Raw genomic sequence first — 27,500 nt, forward strand, 5'->3', positions numbered from 1 at the left:
GTATGTAGGTATGTCTGTAGGTATACACATACACACACACACACACATATATATACATATACTTACACGCGCAGACATTTACATGCGCAGACATTTACACGCGCACAGACAGTACAACTGTTTGGCAAGAAAAAAATTTCCAAAGTGCACAAGGCATCAGTTCAAGAAGATGCTGCAGATGGATCTCAATATCAGATCCTACAGCCTTTCTTTAGCTTAGAGTCAATGTTTGTTCAAAAGTGGAACTAGACTCTTGCTAGCCCACACAGACAGCAATATTGCCAAAATCCATAGTAAATGTCTACCCCCTCATTATGCTTGAGGCTAACCAACACACTAACTTCTTCTAAAGTGAAGCACCAATCTGAATAGAACTTTATTACCCCACTACTTCAAACAAAACATCATTAAAAAGTTTCACCTCCTAAGAAGATGCAAGATCCAAACATTTCTTAAATTTTTCATCATCTGATAAAAGTGCTACTTTTGCCAATTAAATATTGACAAATAAGAATTAAAAATGCAAAAACAGAGGATTACATTTTTTTAAACATTAGAATTACTGCAAACTGCATGCTCCATTTTACGTTTCTTTAACAACAATGCAAAGTGCGTCTCCCCTCAGAGGACATGTTGTGTTAACTACCTTTACAAAAATATAGATTTCCTTCTCAAACAGTACCATTAATTTTTTTTTTTTGGGAAGGGGGTAGCAGTGTCAAATATTTTCTAAATCTCCAAAGAATATACATAACAGAAATAAAGACCCTTTTTCAGCTTCCAATAAACCAGTGTAAACAGGAGACAAAACTGTGGCTTTTAAGAATTTAAATTCTGAAACTTAGAAACAATATCAGCTTACTGGGTTGGAGATTATGCAGATCATGGCTGTTGGACTGTGACGAGCACATGCTTCTGTAAGGTTGGCTACAATTGTAGCATTGGTGTTGAAAAGGTCATCACGAGTCATACCTGAAAAAGAACACAACCTCTTAGTCATTTATGGACAACACTTTCCTCTCCAGTACATATACAATGAACTACCACCACACATCCAAGTTGTTTTGTCGCCACCACCACCTGTTATATAGTCAGATGGTCCTGCAGAAAGAATAACGCCTTACTGGTTCTAGTATACCTAGGATCAATCCTATCAGTAGCTAGTATACCTAGGATCAATCCTATCAGTACAATAATCCACATCACTCCCAAGACTGGGCACATACAGCACAACACACCAGGTAGGAAAAAACAAAACAATCACCTGAAGTCAATAGCACCAGAGTCCAAGGCCCACAGCACATAATCAATAGTTAAGCTTTATATCATCTTACAGGGTATAGACTACGTAACATAGAAACTAAAGGAGTTTTAAATAGAGGGGAAAAAAAAAATTAAAACAGCATCATGATACAGGGCCACCATTTCATGTGCCCAGATTAACAGACTGGTACTTTTCTAATGACAGTAGAAATCAATTACAGTACAGTATGTCACATTTATGACATGCTTGTATCATCTGTAACTATTTTCAATAAGTATTAACATTTGACCACTTGATCAACTAGTCAAGTCCTTTCACACACACACAAAAAAAGAGGAAACCTGCTGCCGATAACTAGCACAAGGTGTCAAACTTAGTTTAACTGCAAGGTGGTTATACAGTATTTCAATTCTTGTCCATAAACCTATGCGTTACATTACATAAACGACGACAGCAACTTTTTTTTTTAATTATGGCAATAAGGGGTGTGGCCAAAATGGCAGAGAGCGACAGGTAAAAGCTCTGGTGACTGAAAACTTTTCTCTGACAGAAAATTTCATCCAAGTCAAAATTTGGAGAGGTTTGTTAGCTAATGCTATTTACCAATAGCCAGATAAAAGAATTATAGCTTCACATTCTTCAAAAGCTGTAATCTCCCAGTAAGAATTTCAACTGCTTGGCTAAGAAAGAGAGAAGACTTCCACATGAGCCACTCCATAAATGGTAGTCAGAATTCTTGCGTTAAGGACATCCAGTCAATAATACCTAGTACGCAGAGTGTATTACTTAAAATGGACAAACTGGATACCAACTAAAAAGTTTCAAAGAAGGGTCCAGAATGAACATTTAAAAATTCTTAAAGTGAACAAATCAGCAGTATGGAAGAAGCTTTAAATCATGAAGGGGAATAACAAAGAAAGTCAGAGTGAATTTCCTTTAAAATCACTGGCTCGTATATAAAGATGACTTAGAAAATAGACCGAGACAAAGCATTAGAATTTATGGTATTCCTGAAAAGTAGACAAAGCATTAGAATTTATGGTATTCCTGAAAAGTATGATGGATACAATAATTTCTTAACCTGGCTACATAAAAACCTTAAATCTACCTGAAACTTTATCTTTTGCAATTGAAAGGCACATAGATCCCTTAGAGCACCTTTGAAGGAAATTAAGTTTATGTCTAGCTTAGAAAACGATCAAATACTCTTGAGCACAGTGGAGCTCAAAGATGCTCTACCCCTGGATGCCAAATTTGTAATGTGTAATAAAAGTGTGAGGGTTAGCCCACATAGCTGCTGCAGAAATATCAAGTGGTACAAAGGCTGGAAAGGCTGCAGCGGTAGACCGCGACCTGGTAGAATGAGCCTTGATCATGTATGGTAAAGGTTTGCCCTCTGAGCTGTAGATAAAGGCTATACAACTGGAAATCCAATTAGATAGTGTCACTTTAGAAACTGGTAAGCCCAATCTGGGGTCAGAAAAGGAAATAATTCATCTGATTTCCTGAAAGCCTTAGCCCATTGTAGATAAAAACGTAGTTGTCTATGAACATCTACCTGATGAAAATGGTAGTCAGCTGCATTACAGTGGTTAGGGAAGAAAACTGGGAGTTCTATTGATTGGGGACAAAGGAGGGATTAGTATGTAATGACACTGTGAAAAATCAAATATGATGGCTTAATAGAAAAGGCCTGTAGCAGAGGTGGTATCAATAGAGTGGCCCCTTTCAAAAAGGTCTTCTATAGCTTATGAGACATTACATTGGTATCTAGAAAACCTAAGTGAAAGAGGGAAATCGCCGCCAATTGGACTCTGATAGTGGCAGTGGCAGATCCTTGCTGAAAAAGCTCAGAAAGAAAATACAGAATCACAGGGATAGAAACAGTGTATGGATCTACATTCATTCTCTGTGCCCAAATAGAAAATCTTTTCCCTTTACTGCCATACAGCTTCCTAGCTGAAAGTTTATGGGAGGACATAAGAATATGCGACACCGAGGATGATACATCATGAAGCCCGACTAGTGATGGAACTGGAGCAGCCATGTGTCAATTTGATGGTGTGGATTGAGGGGTGTAGCGAACCCAACATGTGAGTCAATAGATCTGGAGCTGGGTCCATAATCCAAGGATCATCCAGGAGGAGAGGCTCGAGGAAGGGGAACCAGACCGGATGAGGCCAGTAAGGAGCAATGAGGATCAACTTGCTTCCCAGCCGACTGGCTTTCTGAATCACTTTGGAAATGAGAGGGATTGGAGGAAAGGCATACAGAAGTCCCATGGGCCAATCGTGAGTCTCTGGGAGTCTCCCCCAGATGGGGAAAGAGGGAAAAATAGCTGCTGCATTTGGTATTGACTGGGCTGGCAAAAAGGTAGCAGCAAGGCTGTCCCCATTTCTGGAAAATCTGATCCACTGTTTCCCATTTCAGAGACCACTCGAGAGACATTAGGATTGCCCGGCTGAGCTCGTCTGCTATCACGTTGGTCGCCCCTGGAATGTGCATTGCAACCAGAAAGCGCTGGGAAGAAATTGCCCATTCCCAAACTCGCATGGCCTCTCGACAGAGTGGGTAAGATCTGGTACTGCCCAGTTTGTTGATAATACCAAACCACAGACATGTCTGATTGTATCGCAATTGTCCCTAGAGGAAGAAGGTCTTTTAGTGCTTGCAATGCCAGAAGCACCACCCTCATCTCCAGAACACGGATATGCAGATGAGCCTCGTGTTCTTGCTATGTGCCCTGCCATGTGCCTTGGACAGTCCTGCCAAGATAATGCCCCCTCACCCGATCAGGGAGGCATCCGTGATCAGTTGATTGGGAGCTATCCACCAAAGAAGGTCCTTCTTGCAGGATTCAGTCAGCAGGATAGGATGACTCAGTGGGAGAGATTGGAAGGACCATTGGGAAGACAGAAGCCACTGGAGAATTCTCATGTGCAACCTGGCTAATGGTATCAATAGAATTGTGGAAGCCATAGTCCCGAGGAGCTGAAGAACCCACTTTGCTTAGACTTTTCGCAACAGGAGAAAACGCTGAACTTGGGAGATTAAGTTTGGTGCCCTTTCGGCGGGGAGACGAGCTGTCATGTTCACTGTGTCTACCTCTGCGCCTATAAAAATCACAGACTGAGCGGGCAATAATGCAGATTTTTTCCAATTTATGGAGATCCCTAACTCAGCACAAAGTTGAATCGTGGCGTCCCTGTTTTGGAAGAGTAGATGCCTGGTGGGGGCAGTCAGGAGCCAGTCGTCCAAATGCAGAAACACCTGGAATCCCTGACATCTCATGTGAGCTGTCACTACTGCCATGCATTTGGTGAACACCCTGGGGGCTGTAGTGAGACCAAAGGGCAGAGCACGAAATGGATAGTGACTTGCTCCCAGCCGGAAGCGTAGATGGCTTCTGGATGCCTTATCCATTTTTATGTGGTAGTAGGCATCCTGAAGATCCAGAGAGCACATACAAAAGTCTTTCTCTAACAACGGGAGTATAGACTGCAGTGTTACCATCTGAAACTTGTCCTTCAATGATTCGTTCAATCTGCTGAGGTCCAATATTGGCCTCCAATCTCCAGTTCGTTTAGGAACTAAAAAGAACCTGGAGTAAGTTCTGGATCCTATCTGGTCTGCTGGGACGGGCTGGATGACTCTTAAAGAGCAACTTGCTGATCTCCACAGTTGCCCGATTCCTGAGACTGGGTGGTACATCTGGGATCCTTTTAGGAACAAACAGTGACAGGAAAAAGGGTATGATACAGCCTCTGGTAATAACTCTTTGTACCCACTTGTCTTGGGTGATATTTAGCCAGGCTTCTTGGTACAAAGAAATACGACCCCCAACCAGCCCCAGAGAAGTGCAGTCAGGCTCCACATCAGGAGCACTGATAAGGCAGTCCTCGAAAGAATCACAGCCTTGTTGGTATTGTGGACCGCCCCTGCCTCTAGGGCGACGTCTGCAGTTTCCTCCTCCTGTGCCTCTGAAGGAAGATTCACCGTGCGAGTCAGGAAAGACTCTCTGGGACTTCTTGAACCACATTTTTACCGCACCTTTGACCTTTGGGGTATAGTTTGGAAGGGACAGTAAAATACACTCCCATGGCAGAAAGAGTCTTTCCTTCTTGCTCACACTGAGTGCATCCTTTACCTTGGAACCAAACAATGAGGAACCATCAAACGGGGCATTGGTGAAAGACTAAGCGCATCCAGGAGTGGCACCTCAAGGCAACTCCGGAACCCACTGCTCTACTCGTTCCATCCGCAGCGTAAGAGATAACTCGCATGGAGGAGTTAACCACAGAATTTAAAGGTGGACAACTGAGTAGAAATCTTGTCAGGAACTCCCTCAGTACACGCACCTTATATGGAATCTCTTATCTCCTTAAGGAGATCCCTCTGCAACCTCGTGAAGTACATGAGTTCAGCAATCAAAGGGTAAAGGCAGCTGAACTAAAAAACACGCTTCCCAAATCTGTCCATCTGTCAAGACACCTTGTTTGGCGGATGAACAGATGAAGTCTCCGCTAACTCCTTCGTGGCCACCGCCACCACCATGGCATCTACAGGAACGCCCTTGGACAAGAACTCTTTACCAGGAAGGGCAGACGAGAACTTATTTGGTCTCCTGGGGACTGGCTCCACGGTGTCAGGAGTATCTCATCAATCAGTTTTTCAAAAGGTGGAGACACCCAAGAAGCAGAAGGTTAAGACCTGAAAGCCTTCAGGTACACAGACTCATCAGAAGGAGTAACACTGGGCCAGTTGCACCTCTGCCCAAGGATCTCTAAAATGTCCACAAAGGAGACAGAGGATGACTTGGGGGACCTTCAGACTCCAAGGTCAGTGTAATGTCAAAGACTCATCCTGGAAGTCAACATGTTTCCTCTTCATAACCTCTGCCGGGGAGGATCCTCGGAAGGATTCCGGGGAAGCCTCAGAAGAGGGGGGCCACCAGCCAATGGCTCCTGACACTGCAGATCTGTGCCGTCTCCAGAGAGAGTAGGTGCTGAGACATTTGTGTACACTTACCATAAATGTAGATGTTAGAGTATATTCACTGTTGCAGTCATTACATTTGGGTAGAATCCCAAAGCTATGGATGGGAGGCAGGAACTAAATAGCATTAGGAGCGGCTATAAAGCCCTGCAGAACTGCAGTGGCAAAGCTTGCCCTAGACTTAGAGAGGCAAATGATAATGCTTTGCAAAAGTATGAACAGAGCTCCAAGTAGCAGCCTCTAGAATGTTTTTGGTTGGAACCCCTCTGAGAAAAGCTGCTGAGGTAGATGCAGCCCTGGTGGAATGTGACCGGATACACTTTGGCATCGGTTTACTATGATGCAAATAGCAGAAACAAATGCAGTGGCTTATCCACTTTGAAAATAGTCTTTCCCACTGATTCTGCAGCAAATGCCACCAGTAGCTGCTATGACTTTTAGAGATTTGGTCCTGTTTAAGGAGAATCTTAGTTGTCTGGGTACGTCCAAGTAATGCAGAATCCACTCCCCCTTGTTCTGCGCATTTGGGTAAAAAGTTGTCAGGTGAATAGTTTGGTTAAGAGCCACACTGGATACCACCTTAGGCATAAAGGAAGGATTGGTCCTGAGGGACACCCTGTCCGGGTAAAATGCAATAAAAGGCTCCACAGCCATGAGGGCCTGTAGTTCTGAAACCCTTTTTGCTGAAGTGATTGTCAGAAGGAAAGCAGTTTTCCAAGATCAAAACTTTATATCCGCAGTAGCTGCTGGTTCAAATGGAGGCAGGGTGAGCTTTTCCAACACAAAATTGAGGTCCCATTCAAGAGTTGGTGATCTTCTTGGAGGCCTTACATTTTTGGCTCCTCTAAGACACTGTTTTAGCAGTGGATGAGAAAAGATGGGAGGCTCTGTGTTGTAATGAGCCGAGATAGCAGAGGCATGGATTTTTATAGATGAAAAAGAAAGAAAGGCCCTTGTCAAACATCTGTCAAGTATTGTAAAATCTGAGGAATATTTGGCTTTGCTGTGTGTCAGTCCCTTGTGCTTTGTTCCAAGCACAGAATCTCTTCCATTTATCAACACAAGATAAGCCTTCTGGCTTCCAAAATGATATCAATCACAGATTTACTGAGAGGTGTTTGAATAATTACATGATCAGCCATGCTGCCAGGTTCAGAGTTTGGAGCAGATTTTGCAGAATTTGATTGTTCTGCCGAGACAGTGGATGGGGTATTTGTGGCAAGTACCAATGAAGTATTTGAGGCAAGTACCAAGGTGGGAGGTGAGACATATTCCTCAGAATTGGGTACCAGTGCTGGCGAGGCCAGTCCGGGGCAATTAGGATCATTTTTGTTTTTTCCTGTCTGACCTTTAGTAAGACCTTGGGAAGAAGAGGCAGAGGAGGAAAGGCGTAGACCGATAGGTTTTTCCAACTGAAGGATAGGGCATCCACTTTCCATGCTTGTCTGTGCTCGTCTGTGATGAGTCTTTGTGCAGAATTTGTCAAGTTGATAATTCTGGGGAGATGCAAATAGATCTATGTCCTGGCTCCCCCATTTCTCGGTTATCATGCTGAAGACTTGTGGATCCAGTTTCCACTCGAGAGGCTCCATAATATTTCTACTTAGGTCGTCTGCCAGAGTATTTTGTTTTCCTGGCAGGAATCGAGCTTGAAGGATGTACTTGGCAAGTCAAGGACGTGTCCCACAACGCCATGGCTAGTCTGCAAAGGGGGTAGGAATGTGTGCCCCCTGCTTGTTTATGTACCACATAACCGTGGTGCTGTCTGCCTTTATCAGTAGTTGTCCTTGAAGGCTGTGAGAGCATTCTGAACAGCTAACATCTCATTGTGGTCGATATGCAGATGCATTTGGTTTGGGCTCCATATGCCCTGAATGCATCTCCCGCCAGGTGGGCCCCCCCAAGCATAGTCTGAGGAGTCTGTAGTTAGGGTTTGGTTGGCAGGAGGTAGAGCGAGACTGCCCCATGTTCTGGTGACATGTCTCTGCCCACCAAAGAAACTCCTGTTGTAGGCAGGGAATGAGAGGAATCATTGTTTCCAGACTGTGACAATGCTGACTCCATAAACTTTTTAGATACCACTGTGGTTTCCTCATATGCAGTCTTGCATATGGAATTAGTAGAATGCAGGATACTATGAACCCCAAAGCCTGAAGAATTTGTCTTGCCGATAATTGGGTTTTTGTCGTCATCTGTTTGAAAAAGTCAGTTGCCTTTGTTTGTCTGGCGTAAGGTAAGCCATCTGGGCAGTTGTATTCAAGCTTGCATCCGGGAATATAAACTTTTGAGAGGGTACCAGTTGTGATTTCTTTTCATTTATTGTGTACCCTAGGCATGTTGGAAGCCTTTTTACAAACGCCAGATGTTGAAGAATATCCTTGGTTTTCTGCTTGAATGAGGCAGTCGTCCAAGGATAGATATGTATGCTTTTGTCTGCAAAATGCAATAACTGGTGCCAGGCACATTGCAAAGATCCTAGGAGCAGTAGATAAGCCAAAGGGCAGTGCAGAGAATTGGCAATGCATAAAACCAGCCTTGAAGCGGAAGTATCTTCTGCACGATTCCCTTATTGGGATAAGCAGGTATGCCTCTAAGTCTAGAGTCACTAGCCAAGCATTCTTGCCCAGTATGGGCAGAAGCTGCTGCAAAGTTAGCATTTTGAAATGTCCAAGAATGTGTTCATAAATTGATAATCCAGTATTGGGCGCCAGGCATTATCTTTTCTGGGTACCAAGAACAGTCTTGAGTAAAACCCTTGTCCTTTTTCCTGTACTGGCTGAATAACCCCCATATCCATGAGGGACGTAACTTGTTTCTGTGCCTCTGCCAATTGATTTTGTGGCAGATCTGGCCAACCGTTTGGAATTGGCAAGGTATGGAAATGAAATCTGTATCCCTGGGATACTATGTTTAATACCCACTTGTCCTGGGTTATTAACTGCCAATTTTGAACATGAAGTGCTAGTTTTCCCCCTAAGGGGGCTGCCAAAAGATGCGCTTGGTGAACGTAGAGGGAGGTCACAGAGACTGTTTACAGTAGGGTTGTGCTTCATTTCCTCCAGATTTGGAGGTAGAGGCACCCCATTGCTTTGCCTGTAAGAACCCTGTGATTGGTATCTATTTGAGCGCCTGGATTTGCCCCGTGAAGCTCTGTTGGACACAGGAAAGGACCAATTTTTTGTAGGCCAGTGTCTACTGAATCTTGGTGGCTGCACTTGTAAGAAGTCTTTTACAGTTTGCATAGACTTAGCTTAGTCTTCCATTTTCTTTAAAACCTCTGCCTTATTACCAGAGTATCATGCTGTAAAGGTGCATCCAACAATTTAGCTTTAACATGATCAGGCAGATTTTGCTCCTTGAGCCAGGCATGCCTTCTAATCACAGATCCAGTAACTGCAGCCCTGCAGGAGGCCTCCAAGGAATCAAAAAGTACAGTTTTGTACCTACCATAAATGTAGATGTTCGAAGATCCACATTGCTGCAGTCATAACCTGTGGGTAGTCCGCTGTCCTCGGTCGGCCCGAATACCAAAGTGTTAAGCTGGCGTCGGTCATGGTCGCTTAGATCTGATGTCAGTACGCCGTGGTACTAAAGCGCATGACCGACGCCATATCCTCAGTCTTTCTTGCCCCAGATGTCAGAAAGCCTTAAAAAGAAAGGCCATAGCCAAAAATAGACACACCCAATCACCAAAATAGCAACAATAGGTACACCACAAACCACCCAGTCACCCCAAACTATAGAGGGGAAGGAGGGAGGGAGAATTGGACTGCAGCAATGTGGATCTTCGAACATCTACATTTATGGTAGGTACAAAACTGTACTATGTTCTTCATCTCACATTGCTGCAGTCATAACCTGTGGGTAGAATCCCAAAGCAAAGGTAAAGGGAGGTTGGTAAAATCAGATAGCATTAGGAGCTGCTAACATGCCCTGTAAAACAGCAGTGGCAAACCCAGCCCTAGATTTGGAATAAAGAGGGAGACGGTAATGTTTAGAAAAAGTGTGCACTGAACTCCAAGTAGCTGCCTCCAAAATATCCTTAGCAGCTACTCCCCTTAAAAAAGCAGTAGAAGTGGCAGTTGCTCTAGTGGAATGAGGTCTGATTCCAGCCGGAACCTCCTTACCATGATGAGAATAACAAAAAGCAATACAATGACCAATCCACTTAGAAATAGTTTGCTTTGAAACAGGTTTTCCTTGTGAACCCAAGGCAAAAGAAATGAATAACTGTTGAGACTGCCTGAACCCTTTAGTTCTGCTCAAATAATAACGTAACTGCCTGTGAATATGAGTGTAAAATTTTTTCCCCTTTATTTTGGGGATCAGCATAAAATGTAGGCAAATGAATAGATTGGTTTAAAGCCACATTAGAAACAACTTTAGGCATAAAAGTAGGGTTAGTACGCAGGGATACCCTATCCTTATGAAATATCAGGAAGGGTTCAACTGCCATTAGAGCCTGTAATTCAGATACCCTTCTAGCAGACGTAATGGCCAACAAAAAAGCAGTCTTCCAAGACAAAAACTTCAACTCAGATGTAGCTGCAGGTTCAAAAGGAGGTAAAGTGAGTTTTTCCAACACAAAATTGAGATCCCAGGAAGGAGTAGGAGCTCTACGCGGGGGTCTTATGTTCTTTGCCCCTCTAAGAAATTGCTTAAACAAAGGATGAGAGAATAATGGTGGGTCACAGTCATAGTGAGCAGAAATAGCTGCAGCATGAACTTTTACAGAGGAGAAAGACAAACCCTTGTCTAGTAATTCTGTAAGATACTGAAGTGAAACACTCAAATTAGGCACTGAAACATCAAAGCTCTTTGCCTTGCTCCAAAGAAAAAATCTCCTCCATTTATCAGCATAAACTTTCCTTGTACTAGGCCGTCTGGCCTCCAAAATGACATTCAAAACTTGTTGTGGAAGTTGCGACCCCAGGGTCTAGAACAGAATACGCCAGGCTGTCAGATGCAGGGACTGTATCCTGACATTGAGGAAATGATTGCTTGCCTGGGACAAAAGGTGTGGAACTGGTGGCAAAGGCCAAGGAGGCTCCCGTACTAAACTCCTCAGTAGAGGGTACCAGTGCTGACGTGGCCAATCTGGAGCTATTAAAATCATGCAGGGCTTGTCCTGTCTGAACTTCAAGAGTACCTTGGGAAGGAGAGGCAGAGGAGGAAAGGCATAGACATGAAGGTTGTTCCAACTGAAAGATAGAGCATCCACTTTCCAAGCCTGTGGGTGAAACATCCTTGTGCAAAACTTTGGCAGTTGAAAATTTTGTGGAGAAGCGAACAGATCTATGTCTGGAGTCCCCCAAGCCACTGTCAACTGTTGAAAGACATGAGGATCCAATTTCCACTCGTGGGGATCCACCATCTGCCTGCTCAAAACATCTGCTAAGGAGTTCTGTGCTCCTGGCAGAAACCTTGCCTGAAGAGTGAGGTGCAAACTGAGAGCAGTCTCCCATAAAATCATAGCTTGTCTGCAAAGAGGGTACGAATGGGTTCCCCCTTGCTTGTTGATGTACCACATGACTGTTGTGTTGTCTGTTTGAATCAACACTCGTCCTGGATGAACGAGACCCTTGAAAGCCATCAATGCAAATTGGACTGCTAACATCTCCTTCATGTTGAAGTCTGGCAGGCCACGTGTCTTGAACCCATTTTCCATTGAAGTGTGCTCCCCAAGCCATGTCTGAGGCATCTGTCGTTAAGATCCGACTCGCCTCTGGTCGGGTCACAGAGAGTCCCTTGTTTAGGTGACATTCCTGAGCCCACCACAAAAATTCCCTTTGAATGCAAGGTATTATCTGAATGACAGTGTCCAAATCGTGGCAGTGTTGAGTCCATACGCTTTTGAGATACCATTGTAGCTTCCTCATATGCAGATTGGCATTGGGAAGCACCAGAATACAAGATGCCATGAACCCCAAGGCTTGAAGGACTGTCCTTGCAGTCAGCCTGGACCGTAGAGACAATTTTTGGAAGTAAAGGGTAAGATTTCTTTGTTTGTCCGGGGACAAAAACGCCATCTGAGAGGCTGTATTCAGTCTCACACCCAGAAAGCACATGTCCTGAGAGGGTACTAGACTGGACTTTGTTTCGTTCACAGAATACCCTAGGCACCTTAACACTGCCATAACATACTGTAGATGGTGAAGTAACTTGACTGTCTTTAGCAAGAATCAGGCAATCGTCCAAACAAGGGTAAATTTGTATTCCCCTTAACCTTAAGAAGGTATCACTGGAGCCAGGACCTTTGTGAACACCCTGGGCGCAGTAGATAAGCCAAAGGGCAATGCAGAGAACTGATAATGTAAAGTCCCAGCCCGAAAACGCAGGAACCTCCTGCAGCTGGGCCTGATAGGAATATGAAGATAAGCCTCTTTGAGATCCAGAGTTACCATCCAGTGATCTTTGCCTAGCAAAGGCAGAAGTTGTTGCAAAGTTAACATTTTGAATTTTGGAATGTCCAGGTATGTGTTGAGAATAGACAAATCCAGTATTGGCCTCCAAGTGTTTCCTTTCTTTGGTACAAGAAACAGGCGAGAATAAAATCCTAGGCCCACTTCTGACTGAGGGACCTCCTGGATAGCCCCCATTTTTAGAAGGAAAGCAATCTGTCTGTAAGCCTCCACCTTTTGCTGAGGAGGAACGTCTGGCATGCCTTTGAAAGGAGGCAAGGTGTGAAAATAAAACTTGTAGCCTCGATCTATAATGTCCAACACCCATTTGTCCTGGGTGACAAAAAGCCAATTTTGCCTGAAGAGTGCCAACTTTCCTCCCAGAGGAGCTGCCAGACAGGAGGGATCTGGCAGCTGAAGATTCAGGTCATTGGGTTTGCTTACGAAAAGGCTGACCCCTGCCCTCACCTGAAGATTGTGCAGGGGAACTCCACGTCCTCGGTCTGAAGGAACCCTAAGCATGAGCTCTGCCCCTACCACGTCTAGATCTGCCCCTAGACTGTAAATCAGAAGGATAAGCCCATCCTTTAGCAGGCCAATTTCTGCTAAACTTAGGGGGCTGTACCTGTAAAAATTCCTTAACTGTCTGCATGGACTTAGCTTTGTCTTCCATTTTCTTCAAAACCGACTCCACAGGAGAACCAAACAGAACTTCAGATTGAAGGGGAGCATCCAAAATTCGAGCTTTTACATGCTCTGACAAATTCTGATCCTTAAGCCAGGCGTGCCTACGAATAACTGATCCAGTGGCAGCCACCCTGGAGGAAGCCTGAAGAGCATCAAAACCACACTGCAAAGAGTGCTTACCCACCTGATCAGAGGCATGAACTAAATCTTGCAATTCTTTACACTCAATACCCTCTGCCAAAGCATCAACCTTAGATTTTAACTGGCTCAATAGAAAATTCTGGTACTTCAGCATATGAAATTGGCAATTCAAAGCCCTCATCGCTAGAGTGGAAGAGGTATACACTTTTTTACCCCACCTATCCAAAGCTCTAGAATCTTTATCCAGAGGAACTGGATTCTTCACAATAGAAGCCCTGACACCCTTAGGTCCCTGGCTAATAGTCTCCGGGTCAGCTCTAGGGCTCTTATACAAATATTTATGGGCCTCTGGTACTCTAATACCCGTCTGGTTTAACAGGGGCAGGAGGTAAAGAATCAGGATTAAGGGAAGCTTCAGAGAAAACATCCTGTACAACATCCAAAACAGGGGGAATAGCCAAGGGCCTATGCTGTGGTAAAAATAAAAATTCCCTAAGCCTCTTACGAGAATCTGAGAAATCCTGACCTTCCCACTTAAAATGTTCCCTCATGGAATGCAGGGTCTCAGAAAAGAAAAAATCCTCTGGAGGGGAAGCAGAAGGACAAGAATCCTCTGCATCAGAATCAGAATAAGGAGGAAAATCCTGAATGTCCTCAGCTGAAGACTCAGAGTAATCTGAGGAATGCTCCAATCCCTCTACCTCTGGCTCCACCCTAGGCCTCTTATCCGGGGGGGGCATAGAACCCCTGATTAAAGAAATCAAATCCTCTGCCATCTTCAGCATATGCTTTTTAGGTACAGAACTAGGGCTGACACCAGAGGAAGACAAACCAGGCCTGACCTTGGAAGGTGCTTTAGAGACAGAAGTAGAAGGCCTAACCACCTTATGCAGAGAAGGGACTACAGAAACCTGAGAGGCCCCCTCAGCCTGACCCGACTCCCGAGAGGCCACATCCTGCAAGATTAAAAGCTCCCCCTGAGATTCAGCTGAAACCTCGGTTGGATCCACAGATTCCACCGTAGTTTCTAAAGAACCGGCGTCCGTAACGGACGACTCATCCTGCTTGGACTTTAACGTTTTTTCTTTACGCTTCTTAGCGGTAGCGGGCGGAGGATCCGACTGCATATTGTAATTACACCGCCATCAAGACAAGTCTAGCACAATCTAACCTATGCTTAATGGTGCGCTTGTTAAATTTAGCACAAAGTTTACACCCGACTACGTCGTGCTCAGGCCCCAAGCAAGGAATACAAAGAGAGTGGTAATCCCTATGAGGTATCTGCTTCCCACAAGAAATACAATTATTTACTTTTTCTGACATCCGGATTTAACTGAGGCAAGAAAAGACAAAAATATTCCCAACGGGTACTTAGCCCAACTTGGTCTTCGGTCTGAAACTCAGAATACGAAAATTTCAGGACGCCGAACGGCACTTGCAAACGCTGCTTCTGCTTCGGACCATGCGGCAAGAAAGACTGAGGATATGGCGTCAGTCATGTGCTTTAGTACCACGGCGTACTGACGTCAGATCTAAGCGACCATGACCGTCGCCAGCCTAACACTTTGGTATTCGGGCCGACCGAGGACAGCGGACTACCCACAGGTTATGACTGCAGCAATGTGAGATGAAGAACATCCACATTGCAAAGTATGCTTTCCAACCTGTTCTGCTGCATGCAATAATTCCTGTAATTCTTTATTTTCCACACATTCAGAAAAATCATTTTCTGTTTCAATAATTCCATAACATTCTGTTGATATTTAAGCATATGAAACTGGCAGTTTAAGGCCCTAACTGCCAAAGTTGCAGACTTAAACATTCTTTCCCCATCTATCCAGCGCCCTGGAAACTATCAGAGAGAGTAGGATTCTTAGCTCTGGCAGCCTTTACACCTCTGGGACCCTGTGAGATAGAGTTTTTAAACAAAAATTTGTGGGAGTCAGGAACCCTGTAATATCTGTCTGGCATGCTAGGAGCTGGAGGTAACACATCAACAATGTCTAACACAGGAGGTATGGACAAAGGCCTATGCTGAGGAAGAAGGAAATCCCTAAGCCTCTTGATTCTGAGAAATCTTAACTCTCCCAGTGAAAATGTTCCCTCAAAGTATGCAAGGTTTCTCCAAAAGAAAAACCTTCAGGAGGAGATGCAGATGGGATGGATTCCTCTGCATCTGAATCCTCATAGGGTGGTATAGAAAATTCCTGATCAGAAGAGGAATTAGAAGAAATAGAAATAGAAACCTGACCTGAAGATTCATAATCAGTGTCTTGCCTAGGCCTCTTATCAGGGGAGGGGTTGGGAACCCCTGATCAAGGTAATTAAGTCTTCAGCCATTTTGATAATCTGCTTTTTGGGCATAGAGGCCTGAGCACGTGGCTCACGAGTCTGTATTTTAGCCGGAGAAGTTGATTTTGTCAGTTTCTGAAGCTGGCGTCTGTTTTATATAGAAATGCTGAGGCCTGAAAACACCCTCAGAAGCCGGTGCCTGCTGAGCGGCTCCGGACCCATCAAAGGGAGAGACATCCGCGGGTACAATACTCAGGTCTCGGTAGAGGCCTGCGACTAAGTAGCGGGTATCAGGGGCTGTGAAAGCACCTCACTGAGTACCAGCGACTGGCTTAGGAGAAGCTTCATCGGTTTTGGACCTAGACGGTCCGTCTCTGTCCTTTTCTTTGCGTTTTTTGTGAAATCTGGTAGTCGGACTGCTATCAGACGACATTTCAGGGTAGTTAAATCAGTTTCCAAAATATTTTGAAGCAAAGATATACAGATGCTCAACAGTGCGTTTGTTAAATCTAGCACAAAACCGACAGCAAGGCACGTTATGATCTGGGCCTAGGCAAAGAATACAGTACAAATGGAAATCCTTATGAGGTATTTGCTTCCCAATTAACTTTTACCGACATAGGTAAGGAGCAAGAAAAAGTTTCCCCAACGGGGTACTTAGCTTTAATTGAAGAGTTTGGTTCTGAAACTCGAATGCGAAAATTTCTAGAGTCTGCCGACTGGCACTTGTGAACTGCTTCTGCTTCGGGCACTGCGTGGCAAGAAAGACTGAAGAAAATGGTGTTGGCTGCATGTTTTATACCCCTGGCGACCTGACGTCATGGAAGAGTAGATCGCAACCAACGCAGGACCCAGGACTTTGATATTCAGGCCGACTGAGGGCAACCTGCCAACAGATTACCCAAATGTAATGACTGCAACAGTGAAACACAAAGAACATGTGGGTGCTCTCAGGGGAAGAGTGCTGGTGCCACTGGTAGGGGCTGGAGAATGAGACAGTATGCTCCTCATCATCTCAAATGCTTCTCTGGCTCCGAAGATACGAGGGTTGGCGCAGGAGCCAGAGCTGTCGGCTCAGAGATAGATGCAGGGTCTGAGCTCACCCTGGCCAGAGCACCGACAGGAAGGCTCGGATATGAAGATGGATTCCAACCCTCCCTGTCTGTGCCGACAGGAGAGCTTCGGCCCCTGGACACTATTGACTGCACCGAGCGTGTCGGAGCCGAACCTGGCTCCAAGGCAGCAACAAACTGAGCTGGAGCCGGCATTTCCTCCGTTGGCACCAAGCGCTCCAGCTCCGAAAGGCCAGTATGGCTCTGAGGAGGAATAGCGGACAAGGGCAAAGCTGGGCCAAGTGGCTCCGCAGCCGACTGGGACAGAGCCAACAATAATTTTGGCAAGGCAGACGACTTCAGGAGTCTCAGCACTACCCTCTCCACATCTTCTTCTGAAAGGCTCCTGGAAGACATAGTAGGGGATCTTGACCTGGGGGCACTGTAGACTTAATAGTTATGGAAACTGGTAGGGAGCTTACAGACCGGCTCCGAGTAGCAGAGTCAACTGCTGTATCAATAGGTTCAGAGATTGGTTCCGAAACACCTGTAACTGACAGACACCACCATGATGCTCTCCTTCGGCTCAGAAGGCTGAGGAGTCAAGGAGGCAGATTTGGATTGTTTCGACTGTTTAGGAGGTGGCTCCGAGACACCAGCCGGTGCCAGAGAAGGTCTTTTTGGAGGATTTTGATTTCCCAGACAGAGGATGCTGAAGAACTGGATAGCGCTTCCTCAAAGCATGGTTTCAATAGACCCTTTAGTATGAGTTTGTTCTTGCTTTCCTGTAACACTCTAGGAGAGAAAACATGACAGAACAAGCATGACTCCTGTAAATGCGACTGTGGCCATTCATTAAGGACATCCTTTGGGAGCATTTCATGCACTTTTGGAACCCAGAGGGTTTAATGTGCCTTACTTTCCTTAGACATACTACACAGACATATTACACACAAAACCCAGAGACACTGAAAGAGAAAAAGGAGGACTAGGTCCTCTAACTTAAACAGGACTAGCCCGGTGTAGTGAAAACTAGGTCTTTTTATTTAAACAGACCAGAAAGGAAAGCCCATTCACACAAGAGAAACTGTAAATGACACACATTTCTATATTCCTAACAGGTAGTATACTTGCAATCAATCATAGTAAATTCACAAGCAGATCCCCGCCAAAATAGCAGAAACTAACTGCCAACGGTGACCAAAAAAGGTCAGAACAACAACAGACAAAAACAGGAGCCCCTGTTGACTAAGAGCAGAAAACTGCCAAAAGCTCTACCGAATAATCAAAAAATGTGCAATGGCGCCTAAAAATAACTGGCACACAGGATACCAATAACCACTAGTAAACTAAGTTGCACTCAAAAAGGGCAAGCAATACAACTGCCCAATATATTAGCAACACTAAATATACAATAAAGGTTCTAATAAAGCACTGAAATATGATAGAATATAAAGAATTTTGAAAAACTTAGCCAGAGCCAAGAGAAGCACAACCGAACTAGTAGACGTGGCAAATGAGATCTGGGGATTGTACTGGTGCACCATGGGATACCTGCTTAGCCACAAGCCAACCAGAAGTCTTCCAGCTTGTAAATCGGCAGAGTCTGAGCAGAGGACTGGCTCCGAACCCATATGTAAAATGAACATGGATCGGACTACCTAACATCAAGGGTTATGGGTAGACACTAAATCAGCACCCATGTCCAAGAGAGACACAGGTAGAACCACCCCCCCCCCCCGGGTGAATTTATAGTTTCCCATCCAATCATACAACTTATGCTTAAAAGGGGTCAAATACAGGCTCTGTTTAACATGGATTGGAAGTCTGTTCAAGACAGGAGGTGAACACAGATAAATCTATCCCTCCAGCAAATTCTATTGCGATCACATACCAGATTAAGGTCCCTTGAGCATAAGACATGTGTACGTTTGAATTGCAAATGTGTGTAGCATTTCCATTAAGGCAGGGTCGGATATTACCTTGTATGCAAAGCACAGGTTAGCTCTAAGCAGTCTATGACATAGTAGAGACATTGCTTTCAGTCTTCCCGCATACGACATGTGCTGCAGACCTTGAATTTTCATTTTAAGAAACCTCTGTGGTCTTTCCAATTGCTGCAGGTGCTTTGAGAGAGGCAATACCCAAAGGGAGCATTAAACTCCTTTACTGGCCTGATGAAGGAAGAGTAAGAGGGGTTACAACCTTTTTTCTGGAGGCAATGGCTTTACTTATGAGGTGAGTAACAAAATGCCCTTCTTACTACTGTGGAGTTAGTGACCAAAGGTAAAGTTGCCAACCTGTGTCCCAGGTCTCTCACCAGTGATTGCATGCTTAATGTATTGCTATGCATGGACAAGTTTGCAGGAGCATCACCCTCGAAGGAGATGATGCATTTCTTTGCATTAAGTAGAAGTCCATGACTGGCACCAGTCTAAGCCCTTCTTGCAGGATATTGACATCATTAGGGGACTGAATGATTGCTCCTAGTTAGCAGTCAAAAGTAAACAGTCAGCCACAAACCTTTAGATTTTACCTGTACTAGGTGGGGGACAGGTGGTAGGGATGCTTTATGTTGTATGTGGCAGACCGAGGAGAGTGAAGTTGGCACTGAACCTGTCAGCAGGTAGACTATATCCAACAGATTTGTATACATACTACCATTAACTACAATTTCTGAGAAATATGGGTTTTTCCTTTGAGGTTGCAGGTGCAGCCAAGGAACATATGGCTTTCTTTAGCTACGGATGCTAATTTAGATTCATAAGTAGCTTTAGAGGACTTTAAAAAGGCAAATAGGACATCTTGTAAAGTTGAAGAGGGAGTGCTTCCAGATTTGAGACCAGCTTCCTACTCTTACACAGCAATTTCTTCCCATTATTGTTCAAACCGTTAATGGCTCATGGCCAGTCAGATTTGTTCCACCTCAAGGACCTTGCTTTGGTCCCATCAGGTATGGCAGAGTTAACAATTGTATAGAGGCTCATATACAGCATTAGTGTATATCCCAGCATAAGTAACCTCTCCATCAGTGGGGGAAGGGGTATGAAGCCATTTATGCAATCATGTAAATCGGACGCAATTGGCCTTGAAGTTTCAGTGTAGTTGCTGTGGGGGGGGGGGGTCTGGTTGTTCTTGAAGTTTCAGTGTAGTTGCTGTGGGGGGGGGGGGGTCTGGTTGTTAACTCCAACAAGATTGATATATGGTCAGACCTCACCAGAGAGGGCAGTACATTTGGGGTGGTATAACAATCCCCTATATTGGTGGGCACCAGATCTAGAGTGTTAGAGCTCCTTGTGGGGGTGTCAACCAGCTGGTGCAGGGCATTGGAGTTAATGAAGTCCAGAAACCTTTAGGTCAGAATATTAGCACATGTATAATTAACCCAGTCAATGGATGGGTAATTAAAGTCACCCCAAATCAGGGTGTTCAGCTGTATCTTGATAGACTTGAGTAGATCCAAGTAGGCTGAGTGGGTGTCCTAGATCCAAGTAGGCGGAGTGGGTGTCCTGATTCAAAGAGGGAGTCCTATAGCTGGCAATGACTTAAAGGTTCTTACCAGCAGTTAACTGCACATGCAGTAAGTCATGGGAGTAAAGAAGTTATGCACTCACCATAACTTTCCATCTGAGTAGATATTTCATTTGTCTGCAACCTGTGGGTGTCGGATCCGACAGCTTTCCAAGCTCCAAGATTTGAGCTCCTAGCTCCTCCCCCTACCCATAATCCCCTACTACCAACCACATTACCTCAGATAGTTTTGCCTCACCAACTCGAGACAGAAACCAACTCCGAATGATCAGAAAAATTCCTGAGGTTCGGGGGATGGCGGGGGGGGGGGGGTCGGTTGCAGACAAATGAAGTATCTATTCAGATGGAACGTTATGGTGAGTACATAACTTCTTTATCTGAAGTAGTTACTTCATTTGATCTGCAACCTGTGGGACAGAGTCCCCAGCTAACCTATAAGAACCTGGGTGGTCCTTACGGAAGGATATTCCGAAGCACCGCGGAGCCAAAAGAAGCCCTACTCCTGGAAATCCTATCCAGTTTGTAATGAGAAATGAACGTATGAGATGAGGACCAGGTAGCTGCTGAACAAATATAGTCTACTGGAACCCTAGACCAAAAGGCTGTTGAGGTAGCTACAGATCTTGTGGAATGAGCATGGACGCCAACCGGAGCTGGCTTCCCAGATGAAGTGTATCCCAGCATAATGCACTGACAGATCCAATTTGCTACAGTCACTTTAGCAAATGCCTTGCCCATGGCTGATTTTGCATAAGAAACAACTGGTCCGACATGCGAAACTCTAGTCCCGTGCAAGTAAAAACGCAGTTGTCTATGTACATCCAATTTGTGCAACGTGTACTCGCCTTTGCTTTGAAAATTTGGGAAAAATACAGGGAGATTTATTGATTGATTAATGTCTGATTCTGTAGCCACCTTAGGCAAGAAAGACGGGTTAGTCCTAAGGGACACTCGATCTTTGTGAAAAATAAGATACGGAGGTTTGATACACAGAGCTTGTAATTCTGAAACTCTCTTGGCTGAAGTAATAGCCACTAAGAAAGCCGTTTTCCAAGACAAGAACTTCAACGGAACCGAGGCCGCAGGCTTGAAAGGTGGTCTCGTTAAGGCTTGTAAGACCAGAGTGAGATCCCACGGGGGAACCACAGTCTTGACCGATGGTTTCAAAAGAAAAATGCCTCTTAAGGTTTTGCACAATTTTGTAGATGCTAAGGAGCCTATGCTGTCGCCCACGTGAAAATGGGAGATGGCCGCCAACTGCACTTTGACTGTGGAGGCACTTGCTCCCTGTCTAAAAAGTAGAAAAAGGAAGTCCAGAATAGTCGGAATAGGGACAGTAAATGGGTCCAATTCTTTATCTTTGGCCCAGATGGAAAAACGTTTCCATTTACTGTTGTAAAGTTTCCTGGTAGATGGTTTATGAGCCGCCACCAGAATGGCCTTAACAGGGGATGAGATACCAGGAGTCCTAGCCATTAATGGAACTGGATCAACCAAGCAGCAAGTTTGAGGTTGACCAGGTTTGGGGTATGGCATCCCGCTGGGTGCGAGATTAGGTCTGGACTGGGATCCAGAATCCATGGGGAAGCCACACTGAGACCGCAGAAAGGGGACACCAGATCTGTCGAGGCCAGAATGGGGCTATGAGGATAACTCTGCTCCCCAACAGACAGGCTTTCTGGATGAATTTCATCATAAGTGGGAGGGGGGATAAGCATAAAGGAGTCCGGGAGGCCAAGCATGGACTAGAGCGTCTCTGGGGGTCTCCCCTCTGGGGGGAACCATCACGAAGTACTCGCTGCATTTTGTTTAAAGGAGAAGCGAAAAGGTCGCAGCGAGGCTGACCCCATTTGTGGAAGATCTGCTTCGCAACAGATGGATTCAGAGACCACTCGTATGGAGTGAGGAACACACTACTTAGCTTGCCCGCTAATATGTTGGACCGTCCCTGAATGTGCGTTGCTATCAGAAAGTGGTTGGTGGAAATCACCCATTCCCACACTCTCATGGCTTCTCGACACGGGGGATAAGAGCTGGTCCCTCCTTGTTTGTTTATATATCAGACTACTGACATGTTGTCCGTCTCGATTGCAATAGCCCCTATGGGAAGAAGGTCATGGAGAGCTTGCAACGCCAAAAGCACCGCCCTCATCTCTAGGACGTTGATATGTAATGTGGTCTCTAGGGAAGTCCACGTGCCTTGGACGGATCTGCCTGAACAAAGCCTCCCCCACCCAAGGCAAGAAGAGTCCGTGGTCAACGTGGCTTTGGCCGGGGGATCACAAAGGGTCTCCCTTCTGAGTTCCTGTGCCTGTAACCACCACAGAAGGGAGTCTCTGCACACCCTGCTCAAGGGTATTGGCATGCATAATGGGTGGATCGACAGAGACCAGTGGACTTGAAGGGTCCATTGTAATATGCGCATTCGTAGATGGGCATGAAGAGAGAGACCGATCGCTGCTGACATAGACCCCAGTGCCCTCAGGACCAACTCCGCTGGAGGAGCAGGGCTCCGAAGAAGGGCTAACACCTGAAACGACAAGCTGTTCAGCCTGGCTGATGTTAGAACAACTTTGGAGATTTATGTATCTAACCTGGCCCCTATGAATTCTAGGGCTTGAGTGGGGCACAGGCAGGATTTCTGCTCGTTCACTGAGATGCCTAGGTTGTGTGCCAGAGACAGAGCATAATCTCTCGCCGCACAGAGCTGATGCCTGTTGGTAGCGGTGAGGAGCCAGTCGTCTAGGTAAGGGAAGACCTGAATGCCCTGGAGTCTCAGGTGGGCTGCAACCACTGCCATGACCTTGGTGAACACTCTGGGGGCTGAGGTGAGGCCGAATGGAAGAACCCTGAATTGAGAATGACTGGCTCAGAGCCGGAAGCGGAGGAACCTCCTGGATCGTCTGTCCATTAATATGTGGTAATACGCATCCTTGAGGTCTAGCGAGCACATCCAGTTGTTCTCCCGCAGCAGGGGGAGAATTGATTGGAGAGTGACCATCCGGAACTTTTCCTTGGGTATGAACAGGTTTAGGGCGGAAAGGTCCAAGATGGGTCTGAGGTCCCCCGTTTTCTTTGGCACCAAAAAGAACCTGGAGTAATAACCCAATCCGGACTGTTCTGGGGGGACGGGCTGGATGGCTCTTTTTCTTAGCAGCTTTGAAATCTCCAAAGCCGCTACCTCCCTCTGATCGGGTGGGACATCGGGGAGACGTCTGGGTTTGGGGGGAAGGTTTATGAATGGAATGGAGTAACCTCTGGATATTATCCGGAGCACCCATCGATCTGTTGTAAGGGACTCCCAGTTTGACAGGTGCTCCGACAATCGCCCCCCGACTGCCTCCAGAGGGGGACAGTTGGGCAAGCCCTCAGGGCTATTGCACAGGTCTGTCCGAGAAAGGTTCTCTAGACCCGAAATTACGCGGCCCCCCCTCTGCCTCTGGGCCGGCGTCCACCTTGTCCTCTGCCTCTAGAGGACGAGTGGTCCGCAGCAGGATGGGATTGCCGAGACTTATGGAACCACAGCTTCTTTTGTCCCCTCTGATTCCTGGAGAAGGATCTTTGGGGATTAGAGAAGCGGACTCTGACGGCAGACAGCATCTTCCTGTCCTTTTTGCTTTGGACCAGCATGTCGAACAGTTTTGCCAAACAAGGCAGAACCGTCAAAAGGGGCGTTCATGAAGGACACCTTGAAGGGGTCCGTGAAGTCGCACAGACGGAGCCAGGAGAGGCTCCGCTAGCTCTAGCGGCTCCTTCTGTTGCATGGGAGAGAAGCTGCATAGATGTATTGGAGATGAATTTTAGAGTGGCCATTCGAGTCTCAAAAATCTTTTGGTCTGGGACCGACATGGACTCCGGGGGGGCTGCAGCGTATTCTTTAATCAAGTCTCGCTGTAGCCTAATGGTATGTGCCATATAGTTCAGCGCCCTTATGGAAAAGGTCGCTGAAGCAAACATCCGCTTCCCAATCCGGTCAAGCGCTCGAGATTCTTATCCGGCGGGTGAACCGAAGAACTCTCCTGCGCAAGTTCTTTCTTGGTGGCCGCCGCCACCAACATAGCATCAATGGGGGTTCCTTTGGCCCAAGACTGTCTATCTGTGGGTGGGCTGAGGACTTCGGGGCACCTAGGGATTGGCTCCACGGTGTCAGGCTCCTTCCAAGCCCTAGTGGTAATTAAGTCCACCAGTGAGTCGGCCGGAGGGGACACCCAGGAGGTAGATGGGCCTGCCTCAAAGGCTTCCAGGAACACGGACTCAAGGGAGGGCTTTTGGGCTGACCACCCCCTTCTGATACGCAACATTTCCATGATGTCTCCAAAGGAGACATCTTCAGGGGGTGACCTTGGGGAACAATCCGTATCATCTAAGTCCGTGTCTGTGGTAATGGACTCGGGGGAGTCCAGGTGCCTCCTTTTGCACCGATGTTTCCGAGGGACCTCCTCGGTGGGACTGTCCGAAGAGGGCTCGTCCACGGGTTCTTGTCCCTCCACGGGAACTAGCTGGAGGGCTTGGGCAGGCTATCCAGATGGACGGATGATGAAAGACAGACCCTCATACAGTGGGGGTACGGGTGAATCCGAAGCCCGGGTCGGGGATCTGGAGGACCTCGACAGTACCCTCTCCACTACCTCAAAAGCCGAAGGAGAGCCACTCTCACCAGCCTCCGAGAGCAATCTCCTCAGATCCGAGGAAGGGATCGGGGTCAGAGCCGATGCAGTCGGCGCCGAGGCAGAGGTGTGCTCAGACGCCAACAGCGCCTAAGACACAGCAACTCCCTCGGATCCGACCCTCGGCCCCGAGAGCTCGGGTCTGACAAGCTCGAAGGTATAGTCGGCATAGAGGAGACCACTGCTATCGGCGCCGACAATTCCCCGGGTCCGAAAGGGCCTGGATCCGATGACTCAGACCCGAAAACGAGTCGGAGAAGGAGTGATCAGGGCAAATATGGGGGCTGCACTCCCCCCCCCAGAGGGGGGGAGGCAAGAGCATCCCCATCTGCATTTGGGTCTGTAAGAACAGACGCATCATCCGATCCATATCAGCTTCGGAGATGCTTCGGGTCGACCTAGATGAAGTAGTAGAGGCGGGCCGGGAGGGCCGCCTCGAAAATCGAGGGAGACCTATCCTCCTCCACCGGCTCCGGCGAAAAACAGGGCGAACTGCGCCGAGAGGAGGGGGATCCAGAGACCCTCGAGGGAGATTTAAGTAGTTTTGCTGGCGGAGCCGAAGGATGAGATTTGGCCCGCCTTTTGTGGGACTTATGTCCATCCTTATCCTTGTGCCTCTTCTCTCTAAGGGAAGAGGCACTAGTTTCCCCAGAGCTCAAACCCGATGAGGGAGGTAGAGTCCCGGGTAGAGCTAAGGGGATAGACTGCGCCGGCGCCGAAGCTGCAAAAAGCAACTGGATCCCGAACGGGAGAAGAAGCAGACTCCTGGGGGAGCTTTCCCGCCAGGATCAGCTTGTTCTTCCTATCCCGAAGTGCCTGGGGGTTAAACGCCGCGCAGATTTGGCAGGCCTCTGACAAATGGGCTGCCCCCACGCACAAAACGCACTGAGTGTGGCCATCAGCTGGAGAAAGCTTGTGGCCACACTCAGTACATTTAGAAAAAATGGCCTTAGGCCCTTCTGACATCATTCACACACACACCCAAACACTAGGAGGGGAAGGGGAGTGAAGATAAACTAGTAATAAATTTAACAGAAAAAGGGACCAAAACTAGCACAAGAAGCAGAAAAAAGGAACACACACACGACAAGTTTGAATGAAAAGTTGGTTTAAAAAAACAGCAATGATCTCACCCAGCCAGGAGCTCTTCACAAGGAAGCTTCTTCAGCCCCGGCAAAAAACGATCTGAGGTAATGTGGTTGGTAGTAGGGGAGAGGAGCTAGGAGCTCGAATCTTGGAGCTTGGAAAACTGCCGGATCGGATCCGAGGTCGGATCAGACACCCACAGGTTGCAGATCAAATGTAATGTGGTTGGTAGTAGGGGAGAGGAGCTAGGAGCTCGAATCTTGGAGCTTGGAAAGCTGCCGGATCGGATCCGAGGTCGGATCAGACACCCACAGGTTGCAGATCAAATGAAGTAACTACTTCAGATCTCTCTGTTTAACTAGTCTCGAAGTATATTTGCCATATTGATACACCATCTCCCTTAGTTCTCACACCTTCAGTTTGAAGTCTGAATGTGTGGAAGGAATTATAACCCGGTAAGGCTGGGGCGCTTTCCGCAGCCTTAAACTAGCTCTCCATGACTGCAAAAATGTCAGCATCTTCCAGAGTATGGACTGCTTCCAGTGAGTGCAGTTTCACCTGTACTTCAACACAGAAAGGATAATTAGTTTCCTCATACAGACAGATTTCATTAAAGACTACAAAATTTTTACTTCCACCTTTGCTACAAGATGGAGAGATATTGTATATTAAAGGTCAAACACGATTTATAGTCGATAGATGAATGCATGCCAATATAAAAAGGGTAGCCGTCTTAGATTGCAATAATGGGCCTAACTAGCTTAAATACTGAAACAGACTGATTTTGTAGAGTGGAGCTACTTGTTTAAAACTTGAGGCATTTGCATTTTCAGAACAATTTCATGGAGTATTAGAGGAAAAAACTGTATAGAGACTCCAAAGCATGGCAAAAATTGGAGCTTACATTTCTCAAGAATTCACATGCAACAAATGCAGAAAACAAGGGTGTCCCTCGGCCCCTCGTTTGTGTTAGTTATCAATCCCTTAACTAACAGTTTATGCAGCAATGAAAACAATGATCAATCTAAAACACAGCTTTTTGCAGAGGATATTTTACTAACTACAGGGAAATATTGAACCAAAGAAAAGAGGACGAAACTGAAGTTTCAAGAAGTATCACTGGTAAAATTTGACTAAGACTGCAACTTGAGTGTTTAAACTTACTATCCAACAATAAGATGCATATAACTGGGAAGGCAAATGCAAATATTTAGGGATAGAAATACATCAAAATGTAAGACTTTCAAGAATTTTGAAAAAATAATTGCAGTGCACTTGTTATTAAAAAAAACTTTTTACGTTTCAGGGTAGGTTAGTACCTATTAAACTGATCACCCTAGATAATAAAAAAATAAAGAATATCATCATCAGATCTATTTTCAAT

The 27,500-nt window shown here is 46.0% G+C and overlaps 2 protein-coding genes across 2 annotated transcripts in view; one reads left to right on the forward strand and one right to left on the reverse strand.

Moving 5' to 3' along the window:
* STYXL1 (serine/threonine/tyrosine interacting like 1) overlaps positions 1–27,500 on the forward strand; it is a 1,008,156-nt gene that overhangs the window by 225,587 nt on the left and 755,069 nt on the right. The window lies entirely within an intron of this gene.
* MDH2 (malate dehydrogenase 2) overlaps positions 1–27,500 on the reverse strand; it is a gene marked incomplete in the record, with an annotated part of 300,391 nt that overhangs the window by 111,436 nt on the left and 161,455 nt on the right. The window contains 1 exon segment of the mRNA XM_044053883.1: positions 863–972. Within this exon segment, the coding sequence (XP_043909818.1) occupies positions 863–972 (110 nt within the window).

Source organism: Protopterus annectens, chromosome 13.part0, assembly GCF_019279795.1.
Source record: "Protopterus annectens isolate FY-2018-M chromosome 13.part0, PAN1.0, whole genome shotgun sequence".
Taxonomy (NCBI): Eukaryota; Metazoa; Chordata; order Ceratodontiformes; family Protopteridae; genus Protopterus; species Protopterus annectens.